Source organism: Ruditapes philippinarum, unplaced genomic scaffold, assembly GCF_026571515.1.
Source record: "Ruditapes philippinarum isolate M1 unplaced genomic scaffold, ASM2657151v2 ctg4091_1_1_1_1, whole genome shotgun sequence".
In the NCBI taxonomy this organism is placed as follows: domain Eukaryota; kingdom Metazoa; phylum Mollusca; class Bivalvia; order Venerida; family Veneridae; genus Ruditapes; species Ruditapes philippinarum.
In genome coordinates, this window is record NW_026862049.1 from 1 (window position 1) to 12,588 (window position 12,588).

The window sequence follows — 12,588 nt, forward strand, 5'->3', positions numbered from 1 at the left end:
TATTTTGTTAGGGAAATGAGTCCGTATATCCTCTGTATATGTAGAATATACGGTTCCGTATATCCTCTGTATACGTAGAAAATACGAGTCCGTATATCCTCTGTATATGTAGAAAATACGGTCCGTATATCCTTGGTATATTTATAGTATACTAGAGATAACAACCTTGATATAGTTCGTATACGGGATTTTATTCTCCGTATACTTCAAAAGTACGAACAAATATACGTATATGTATATGGGGCAAATACGGAATTCCGTATATGCCTGATGCATATACGGACTTCCCGTATACCCGGTGTTCCCTATACGGACTCGTATACTTGGTCCGTATATTCGACGAATACATCCCGTACACGCCCGTATATGTCAAAAATACGGGACCGTATATTCCCGTATATCAGTATAATTTTCGCAGTGTTAACAGATGAAACGTCTAAGTTTGGAACAAAATTCATGGGCTATGAGGCTAGTGACTCGGAAGGAAATTTATGGGTACTTGGGCTCAGAGAAATCGAAACAAAGTCTTCTAGTGACACATTGAATGTCTTTAAACAAATTATGGCAGACTTAGATGAATGTAAGGGTGATAACAGTCCATCAAAGGACATCATTAGTCATATATCAGCAACTATGTCCGACCGAGCCGCCACAGAGCTTAAGTTTAATGATCTCCTCCAACAATATCGTAAGGAAGTTTTACCTTTAGCTATACAGAACTATGACAGATTTACTCAAGAAGAGAAGACTGCTGTTGAAAGTCTAAACAACTATTTTTGTGGGTTACATGCCCTCGTTAATTATGCTGAAACAACACAAAAGTCTATTGGGGAACTTGAAAATAAAATTTTTGATGGTAAAGTGCCATTGTATGACAAAACTTTCAAAACAAATGAACCAGGGACATGTAGATTAATCAGAACAGCAGCTAAATGCATGGGGGATGGTAGTGGTGGTGATGAAAAGTCTGGCTGTCAAGGTGCTTTCAGGACATACATACACAACTTATTCAATTTTTGCAACATTTTCAATTTTGCCGTGTTGGGCTTTCTTTAGGGATTCTATATTTATCTATTTTATCATCACATCCGTGTTATTTGTGCCGTGTGGCGGCTGTTAAAAGTCTCCCCGTACATTTAATCAATGATGTTATATTTTCGATCCTTGAAGATCGTTCAGCACGACATTATTGTTGTGCTTGTAGTATTTTTAGTTTCAACGTTTCGGCATTTTCCACTTGGGTGGTTCCAATATTCCTACTTGAATAATGTTGAATCACCCTTAGGATATGTTGCCTGCTTTTTAAATTTGTCTTTTGACGTCTTATCTGTGATACGCAGGCTTCATAACCTCTGATCCCCTTTCAAAATTCCATTTTATTTAGTTCCGCCCATTGTTTTCTCGTTTAGGGCACACGCTTTTTATTACTTGGGGACCATACGCCGCTTTTCATGGAATGGCACGGAAGTGTCACATTGAAGGTTCCATGATAACCGCCGTATGAACACATCTGCGGATGTTTCTAAATTCAAAATTTTACTATATTACGTTTAAATGTTGAATTCTGCTTAAAATAGATTAATACAGAATCCCTAAAGAGCCGGTGCTAGGGGGCGTGGACGGTAACTTGCACTTTCCAGTACCGTCCATGAACAGGCTCAATCAAACCGAGCCTGCAACATTTTCAATTTTGCCGTGTTGGGCTTTCTTAAGGGATTCTATATTTATCTATTTTATTGGTAGAAAAAGGACTAAAGTCAGTTCCTTTGAAATCATATAAAGGGTCACGATTCAACATATTATTCTCTAATGCTAGTTCTGTGTTCTTTTTGCATGAACATATGAAAAGTTTCTTTGAATGTGTAGGCACTAACAATAACCTCCAACGTAGTATTCTCTTTGACCTCAAGGTCCCAGAATTTATCGCAGGAACAAAGGCTCTTAGTTATATCAGCAAGTTTATAACATGTCCTTTGTGGTCAGTTTTAGAAGACAAAACAGTATCCATCACTGATATGAACAGTAAGTACCTACAGGTTGTGACATTCCTAGAGGATGCAATTGAAAATATTGATCAGTTTATGGCTGGTGAACTTTGTCTGTTTGGACAGGTACATGTAGAAAGAGACTACATAGTAGAACATTTGTTACAGCCAAGGGAATATGACAATATTGTACAAAGTCACCTAGAAGTAACACTTCTTGCTATTTGTGGATTAGCACGGCGCTTGTATAAAGACCACTTACCAGGGGGCAAAGTAGTAGGAGTGGATCCTAAGAAAGTTAGAAGTGTACCCAAAACTTCAAGTTTTGCAGAAAGTGTATTCGGCCAACTGGATCAAATCATGAGAACAAAACCGAGCATCAGTACACTTGCAGCAGAATCATGTATTATGTTCTTAAATAACAAAACCTCTGAATGGCTAAAATCTAAGAAAGAGCACGAAAGGAAAGAGTTGATTGAAAATGCTTCAAAAAATGTGAAAAATGTAAAGGCTGCGTATAAGAACAGACTGTGTGAAATAAAGCAAAATAGAAGACTTAAACAGCAGGAACTAATGATGAAGAAACAACACTTGGAGCGTGAAAGGGTTGAAAGACAAACAAAGTATACAGAAAATATGATCAGACATGGCTTATGGCAATCAACAGAAGAAGTTGAAAATATGTTAGCGTCATACCAAAGTGAAATTGAAAAAGTGGAAGCATTGAAAGCTCAGTTAAAGTTTAGAAAGGAGGTTTTGAACCAAGTGGCAGAGACAAAGTCACAATTTAATCTGACAAAAGGTATGAAGGGTAGTAAGAAGAGAAAGAAGTTGACTGTAGATGAGCTGAAGGAAAACCTTATAAACATTGTAAAGCAAGCATTGGTGAAAGATAGGGAGAATGATGAAGAGATACACATACTTGTTGGTAAGAGGGTGAGGCACAGGTTTGAGGAAGTGACTGATGGAAAGAAAATGTACAAATGGTACAACGGTAGGATTATCTCACAGGTAATTTAGATAAATGTCCAACATCATACTTCTTGCTTTCACTTGTGCTTTCCTACCTAACCATATTACTGCATGTTTTTCCTTCATATATGTATACAATGTTGTTTATAACCAATGGTAGTGTATTTATTTATAATCACAAATGTACATATTTTGTAGATCTATGTAGTAGCAGCCTATTTAAACACATACTTTGATAAGCATGTCATGCCACTTTTTCAATTCATCCTATATACAATATAGTTGTCCACATAATAACAGTAACATTTTGTGTAACATGTGTTTTAATTCTTTGATGCATTAGTTATTGTCAAACTGCATCATTTGGCATAAACTTGTATTAAAACTGGTCTATCATTTACAGGTGCCAGGATTCAGGGAATGGTTCAATATCATCTACGACAGTGACGATTCTATATATACATATCATCGTTTGGATAGTGACGTTGAAACAGCTGATCTTCAAATAATTGTTTAAAAGTATGTGTTTTTGCAGTAACATATATTTCACCTAACTTATACTAAAGTCAGGACTAAAACCAGATGTCGTAGTATATTAAAAGACATTGTAGTCAGTGTATAGTCAGTGGTTGGATCATTTCCCTGCCCAATGTACTTTGTTTCAACTTTCAAAGCCAACTTCTCTTGATTCAGTTCAATTGGTTTTGCTGACTTGGTTTACATGGTTCAAAATATTTATTTCATAAGTCAGAATGGGTATTATTATTAACTTGGGCGACATGATAACATAAATTTCATAAAATTATCAAATATTGTCAAAATAAAAAATACACATATATATTTTTGGGTGAAGATAATTATTTAATTATTTTAAACAAAAAGCATTACATCTCTTTCAATTAGATCAATCCATTTAACAACTTAAAATGGTATATAATATATAATCTGCAAAATTACAGGAGTGTCAGAAAGTCGACAAAATTCGTAAACTTTGAACTTTAATAACTTTCTTATTTGGAAAGATAATAATTTGAAACAAAGAGCATTGTATTTCTTACACTTAGACCTTTAAAATGACATATAACAATCCATATTTTGATTAAAATGTAAAAATGGTCCGACCACCCTAAATTATGATCCCGAAGACATTTGTGTAGTTTCAAATGAATACCTTCAGTACTCATGATCATTAATCTTCATTTATATTACATGAGTAAAATTAAGCAAGATTAAAATGGTCCAAAATTCTGTCAAACACAATGCTACAGTTATTGGCTGTGCATCTCCTATTACGGAGGATCTCAAAAGTATTTGTGAAGTTACAAGCAAAATATATTTTAGTGGCTCAACGTTGCCTCCAATTATTTAACAAAAGTGGTTTGCCAACGTGGACACTGACATCAAGATGAGAAGGATAGTACCACTATTCTTCGAATAGTTGAGTCAGGATCCAGTCCTTTTTTCGCACAAGTGATATGAAACCTTGCAATATTCTAAATTTCATTTGTTCCATTTTTGGTCAAACATAAATTATTTTATTTGGAAATAGAGAAAATAAGAATCCCTAAAGAAAGCCCAACACTGCAAAATTGAAAATGTTGCAGGCTCGGTTTGATTGAGCCTGTTCATGGACGGTACTGTCAAGTGCACACTACCGTCCACGCCCTCTAGCACCGGCTAAAGCAGAATTCAACAGTTAACATGAACCTGGTACAATTTTGAATTTTGAAAAATCCGCAGATATGTTCATATGGGGGTTGTCATGGAACCTTCAATGCGACACGTAATTGGCATTCCATGAAAAGAGGCATATGATCCCCAGGTAGAAAAACATGTGTGTGCCCTAAACGAAAAAACAATGGGCGAAACTAAATAAAATGGAATTTCGAATGGGGATCAGCGGTTTTGAAGCCTGCATATCACAGATAAGACGTCAAAAGACAAAGTAAAAAGCAGGTAATATATCCTAAACCACAAGCACAACAAAAATGTCGTGCTGAACGATCTTTAAGGATCGGAAATATAACATCTCTTATTAATGTACGGGGCGACTCCACACGACACAAACAACGCTGATGTGGCGATAAAATAAAGAAAATAAGAATCCTTAAAGAAAGCCCAACACGGCAAAATTGAAAATGTTGCAGGTTCGGTTTGATGAGCCTGTTCAGGGACGGTACTGTCACTTGCAAACTACCGTCCACGCCCCCTAGCACCGGCTTAAGCAGAATTCAACATTTAACATGAACTGGTACAATTTTGAATTTAGAGACATCAGATGATGTGTTCATATTGTGGTTGTCATGGAACCTTCAAAGTGACACGGAAGTGCCATTTCATGAAAAGTGGCATATGGTTCCCAGGTAAAAGTAAAAATATGTGTGTGCCCTAATCGGGCAACAATGGGCGAAACTAAATAAAATGGAATTTTGAATGGGGACCAGAGGTTATGAAGCTTGCATATCACAGATAAGGCGTCAAACGACAAAATTAAAAAGCAGGCAATATATCCTTAGGAAATAGGATATTAGAAAAGTAATATTTTCCTCAACAAACAGGGGCATTTAAAATACATGTGGAGGAACAGTGCACGCATATTGTGCAGACTATAAGATAAGTCAAGATTTGATAAGGGAGGGAATTTCATTCGAATACACTTACAGACTTACTCTGTTATTACATAGCCGAACCATAAAATTTCGTCGGGTGGTTCATTGTGTCGCCTCTACGGAGTAGTAGCGACACATAGGGATTATTTCTCCGCCGTCTGTCTGTCCGTCTGTCTGTCCGGACGTACAAACCAGAGTTACATTATGGAGTTTGGTCTATTGTTCTCATAACAATAGATGTCTTTGATGTCATTCATTCCGTTTCTCTTGTGGGGTTATTTTCTGCATTGTGGGGTTAAAACGAACAAAAGTAATAACAAAAGAAAACCCCATAAAGTAGCTCAAGTAAGAATGTCCGTCTGTCCGTCCGTCACAAAACTTGTCCGGACTACACCTCATAAACTACTGGTGCAATTTTATCCAAAATTAACAGGAATGATCAATACCAAGGCTAGTTGTGCATATTGTCAGAATTTTCCGGTTCAATGATTTTTGTCAGAGTTTTCGCCCTTTTATAATTTTTATTTTTAAAGTTTGTCCGGACTACTTCTCTTATACCACTAATGCAATTTCAATGAAACTTTACAGGATGGATCTGTAGCTCAAGTCCTTGCGCATATTGCACGGGTTGTCTGGTTGAATAAATTTTGGCCGAGTTATAGCCCTTTGATAAAAAGGTTTTTTTCTGTGTGTTGCCCGATACACAAAAGCTTGTCCGGACTACTCCTCATAAACTACTGGTTCAATTTCATCCAAACTTTACAGGAATGATCAGTACCAAGACTTGTTTTGCATATTGTCAGCATTTTTCGGTTCAATGGTTTTTGTCAGAGTTATGGCCCTTTAATATATTTTATTTTTAAAGTTTGTCCGGACTACTTCTCTTATACCACTTATGCAATTTCAATGAAACTTTACAGGATTGATATGTAGCTCAAGTCCTTGCGCATAATGCACCGGTTTTCCGGTTGAATGATTTTTGGCCGAGTTATAGGCTTATAGCCCTATGATAAAAAGGTTTTTTTTTTCTGTGTGTTGCCAGATAAAAGTTTGTCCGGACTTCTCCTCATAAACTACTGGTGCAATTTTATCCAAACTTTACAGGAATGATCAGTACCAAGTCTAGTTGTGCACTGTCCGTCTGTCTGTCCGTCTGTCACAAAACTTGTCCCAAAATGAAACTGGCCATCATTAGACAACACATGTGATCACTGATCGCTCTTGTTGTCACATCCGTGTTATTTGTGCCGTGTGGCGGCTGTATAAAATCTCCCTGTACATTTAATGAATGATATTATATTTTCGATTTTTGGAGATCATTCAGCACAACATAATTGTAGTGTAAACATGTTATGTGGTACTTTGAGTTTTTTCTTTTTGGCCATTTTCAACTTGGGTGGTTCCAGTATTCCTATAATCACCCTTAGGATATGTTGCCTGCTTTTTAAATTTGTATTTTGACGTCTATCTGTGATATGCAGGCTTCATAACCTCAGATCCCCTTTCAAAATTCCATTTTATTTAGTTCCGCCTATTATTTTTCTCGTTTAGGGCAAAATCATTCTTTTACTTGGGGACCATATGCCGCTTTGCATGGAATGGCATTACTGTGTCACATTGAAGGTTCCATGATAACCGCCGTATGAGCACATCTGCGGATGTCTCTAAATTCAAAATTGCACCATTTTCGTGTTAAATGTTGAATTCTGCTTAAGCCGGTGCTAGGGGCGTGGACAGTAACTTGAAATTTCCAGAACCGTCCATGATCAGGCTCAATCAAACCGAGCCTGCAACATTTTCAATTGTGTTGTGTTGTATTTTCTTTAGGGATTCTACTTTTCTCTATTTGATAGGGCTGTGCATTGCCATTTTTTCTGTCATGATACATATCACGATATTTGTTTTTCAAAACGATGCGATTCACGATATGTATTATAAGTATACATCGAGGACAGGGCAGATTGCCATGCATCGATGAATCGTTACACCTCTACTATTTGATTTGTCTGTTCACAAGAGATAATGTAATCTGCAACAACTCTCACTACGGGTAAAGTGGTATTCAATCTTCAACTATAACGTGCTGGAATCAAACACACCGACTCTGATATTTAATATTCATACTTTGAATATTAATCTTATCAATATATACCAATTCTTCAATATATTGTACCAAAGTAGCCATGTATGGAACCAGATAGCCTTATATTGAATGGAATTATCAATATATTAATTCATTTTACAATATATGAAACCATTATTTTATCAATGTATGGATCAATATATAAAATAGATAAATACAGAATCCCTAAAGAAAGCCCAACACGGCAAAATTGAAAATGTTGCAGGCTCGGTTTGATTGAGCCTGTTCATGGACGGTACTGGAAAGTGCAAGTTACCGTCCACGCCCCCTAGCACCGGCTTAAGCAGAATTCAACATTTAAACATGAAATAGTAAAAATTTTGAATTTAGAAACATCCGTAGATGTGTTCATACGGCGGTTATCATGGAACCTTCAATGTGACACTTCCGTGCCATTCCATGAAAAGCGGCGTATGGTCCCCAAGTAATAAAAAGCGTGTACCCTAAACGAGAAAACAATGGGCGGAACTAAATAAAATGGAATTTGGAAAGGGGATCAGAGGTTATGAAGCCTGCGTATCACAGATAAGACGTCAAAAGACAAATTTAAAAAGCAGGCAACATATCCTAAGGGTGATTCAACATTATTCAAGTAGGAATATTGGAACCACCCAACTAGAAAATGCCGAAAAGTTGAAACTAAAAATACTACAAGCACAACAAGAATAATGTTGTGCTTGTAATAATAATAAGTTGATTATCACATTATATGATACCAGATTTTCAATAAATGGTACCAAAATAGCAATGTATGGAACCAGATGTCCTTATATGACACCAATTTATCAATATATTAATTTTTTTTTTACAATATATGAAACCAGTCAATCATTGTATGGAACTTATCAGTTGATAATCACGTTATATGATAGCAATTTTTCACTTTATGGAACCGAAGTAGCCATGTATGGAACCAGGTGTCCTTATATGAAACCGAACTATCAATATATTTATTCATTTTTACAATAAATGATTCCATTTTATCAATGTGTTAAACCAAAGTATCAATATATAAGTTGATTATCACATTATATGATACCAGATCTTCAATATATGGATCCAAGTAAGTCATGTATGGAACCAGATGCACTTATATGAAACCAAATTATCAGTATATTTATACAATTTTACAATATATGAAACCAGTTTGTCAATGTATGGAACTTATCAGTTGATAATCACGTTATATAATAGCAATTTTTTCACTCTATGGTACCAAGTAGCAATATATGGAACCAGATGTTCTTATATGAAACCGATTTATTAATATATTAATTTATTTTTACAATATATGAAACCCGTTTATCAATGTATGTAACCGAAGTAGCAATATATAAGTTGATTATCACATTATATGATACCAGTTCTTCATTATATGATACCAAAGTAGCAATATGGCTGCAGTTTTGATTCAAATATTCTGGAAAGTAGTCAGGAAGGTTGTTTTGATTTCTAGGTCAAGTTCGAAGATAGGTTATCTCCGGTCAAAAACTAGGTCACAGGAGCTAAAAATAGAAAAAGCTTGTAAACACTCTAGTGGCTGCAGTTTTGATTCAAATATTCTGGAAATTTGTCAGGAAGGTTGTTTTGATGATTTCTAGGTCAACTTTGAAGATGGGTCATGTTCGCTCAAAAACTAGGTCACAGGAGCTAAAAATAGAAAAGTTTGTTAACACTCTAGTGGCTTCAGTTTTGATTCAAATATTCTGGAAAGTTGTCAGGAAGGTTGTTTTGATGATATCTAAGTCAAGTTCAAAGATGGGTCATGTCCGGTCAAAAACAAGGTCACAGGAGCTGAAAATAGAAAATGCTTGTTAACACTCTAGTGGCTGCAGTTTTCATCCAAATATTCTGGAAATTTATCAGAAAGGTTATTTTGATGATTTCTTGTTCAAGTTCGAAGATGGGTCATCTCCGGTCAACAACTGCAGTTGATGGGTCAGGGAGCGATCCTGGGCCATCATGGCCCTCTTGTTAACCTAAAGTAAAGGGATCACTTTGTTTTATATTTCACTACAGCAGGTTCAAGTGCTGTGTGGCAGCTGTAAAAAGTTGCCCCGTACTTCACTTCAGTATTGTTATATTTTTCTGGTCCTTCGGGATCATTGATGCCAGCACTTTTAAGTGTTGAGAACTGAGTACCGCTCAAACCGGTGCTTGGGACGTGAGGGATGTTGCACCTATTCATTATCCCTCATGTACAGACTCAATCAAACCGAGTCTGCAATTCTTATGTAATTTTGTTGTGATTAATGCTTCCGAAGGATCACTTTGTTTCAAGATTTTTTTGACACTGGCTCTTATAATGTCGACTGCAAACTATGCGCTTCGCAATGCATTTGAAATAATGAAGAACAGGTTAAGAGGTTAAAAACCGATTATATTGCTTTAAGAGCTTATTGAAATAAGTTTGAAAATTTTGAAATAACACAGTTTTCTCATTATCAGTCTTATACTGAACCATAAAAGAAACTTTCGCAAAGTATGTGCCAGTTGTTCAAGGGTACCACTTAGTTGTACACACTTATATACATGTAGTAGATTGTAAAACTCGTTTTGTTTGCAAAATCGGTCAGCTAATCCCCGTATAAAAGCCCGATATGTTTATTCAACGTAAAAATTGAGTTTCAAAAGGATTGAAAAACTGTACTAACATATCTACATTCAAACTTGGAGAAAGTTTCATTTTTTTTTCAGTATATGTTAAATTGTTCAGTCGGGTATCACAGAGTCCGATTTGCAGCTTGATTTGCTAAATATCTTAAGATTATGTTAAGAATGGAACATAGATTTAAGTATTCAGTGGGGTCCTTGCAAGCACAATCAGGTAGCAGAAAATGTTTGTAAAATACTAAGTTCGGATGAGTTGGAGGTTTTCTACCCAATATTTCACTTTCATTGATCAATTGTGGGTAAGTAGGTTCGACAGTTTCAAAACTTTCATCAATACGTTTAATTCTCTTGGTTTTTTTATACATGTCTGAGACAATCGGAGCTTTTACATAGTCTTGGTCAGATATGGCTTGTACCATCTATATATATATGTTTCAAGAACCCTCTTAAAATCTGCTGGAATGTACAGAGAAAGACATTTTGATGGTATCGCACTATCCCAGTTCCTTATTTTGGACAATTTTGTTTTAAAGGTTTACATCTATACCGTATGAAATATTTTCGTAAAATGTATCAAATGTAACAGTAAAATTATGTTAGTTCCATTATTATATGGTTGATTCCCGAAAAAGTTTTAACATAGAATGTCTCAGTTATTCATTACACATGGATACTGTACATAAACAGAATAAAATATTGCGAAATAAAATATCATTATGCTATTTTTAGTAGGGTTTTATCCGTTTAGCAATGATTTGTGCATGCGCCATTCGTTTTTAAGGTAATCAAGTACTATGTTATTTTATACAAGCATTTTGGAAGTATTTTTTTTTAATTCAAACAATGATTTTTGCTGCAGATATATAGCTTTATACACTTTAAAAAACAAAAGGCGTAAAGCAAGATGATATCATAGATGTCTCTGAGTTCAGTGCTGGTTAAAATACTATTATGAACATGAAGATTTAATAGTAAAGTTGTTTTAATTCTTGGTAAAGTTAGAGCAGAAGGCTTTGTTAGTTGTTAGTCTCTTTGTATATAAAGCTGTATCAAATTAAGTTTAAATGAAGATTTGTTTTAATAAAGTAGAATTACTTATTGATCCGATTAAAAGCATCTCATTTTTTTTGTTTAATTTTCCTTTTCAAGTAGACAAAGTATTAGCTTAAAGTGGAATAAAGCTTTTTTCATTGTCAAAGTAAGCTGAATTGACAACAGGTTGAAAAAAATTGAATGTTTTAATGGCAATTGACCAACATTTGATATTGGAAAACGTTTAGAATAAAATATAAATCTGCCTAAAATGTAAAAAGACTGCCCCACTCTTTTTATTACTTGAATCCCATAGGTATGATTATAAAATTGAAAGGAATTATGGCAAAATGTAAACTTATTTTGACTTTCATCTGTTCACTCACTATATACCCTTGAATGGGCATAATGTCACTTTATTGATCCGAGTTCTGTTGTTGTTTCTGTTTTGTTTTAATGCTGGTGTATCAAGTATCAGTTTAAGTGAATTACAATTCTGCATTGGCATCCGATGCTGACGTACTATTAATCTGGTCGATAAAGATAGTAATTTACGAGGATTGATCAAAAAGTTCTCGGCCCGATGTATTTCAGAGAACCCAACTAATGGTCTTACTTTTCAATATAATTTCCCTCTACATCAATTCACTTTGCCCACCTGTGCCATAACTTGTTCAACCCTTCAAATTAAAACTATATTTTGGTCCTCAAAGAACTCATTGACCGCCTCCATGAAACCATCAATGCTTCACAAACGTCTACCACGAAGCTAGGTTTTCAGTAGTAGGTTCTCCCCGGCAGTATTTATGCTGCTGACCGTTCCAAGGCGGCGCCCGTCTGTGTTCCTCAGATATATGTCTTTGTTGTTTCATACTGTTTTGGTGACACTTTTTTGTCCCTTATTGTTTTCTCGTCTAAGGTAAGTATCTCCCCTTTGCCCCTAGTTTTTATTTCCTTTTTTTACCCCCCCCCCTTCCTCGGGTCGCCTGTGCCCTTTGAATTTAGGGGCCTATTATTCAATCATTTATTTGTTTTCTTTGAGTTCCTTATCAGTTACTTATCATTTTTTCTTATGTACGATTTTAGTAATTAACGTGCCCATGCTCTGCCTTGTGCCATGTCCTGTTTTTGTTTGGGGTCCTCCTCGGCTCCTTGCCACTTGCTATTGATGCTGGATCATGTGGGGGTTATGTTCATTGAACGCTGCCTTTCCTTGTTGATCTTGTTTATCACA

At 35.6% G+C, this 12,588-nt stretch overlaps 1 protein-coding gene across 1 annotated transcript; it reads left to right on the plus strand.

The window, feature by feature from the left end:
- The first annotated feature begins 1,739 nt into the window (after positions 1 to 1,739).
- On the plus strand, positions 1,740 to 3,474 carry LOC132717769 (uncharacterized). Its single transcript, XM_060701328.1, has 2 exons — positions 1,740 to 2,996; positions 3,361 to 3,474. The coding sequence occupies exons 1-2, from the start codon at positions 1,842 to 1,844 to the stop codon at positions 3,472 to 3,474; spliced, it is 1,269 nt and encodes a 422-aa protein (XP_060557311.1). The 5' UTR covers positions 1,740 to 1,841.
- Positions 3,475 to 12,588: the final 9,114 nt, after the last annotated feature.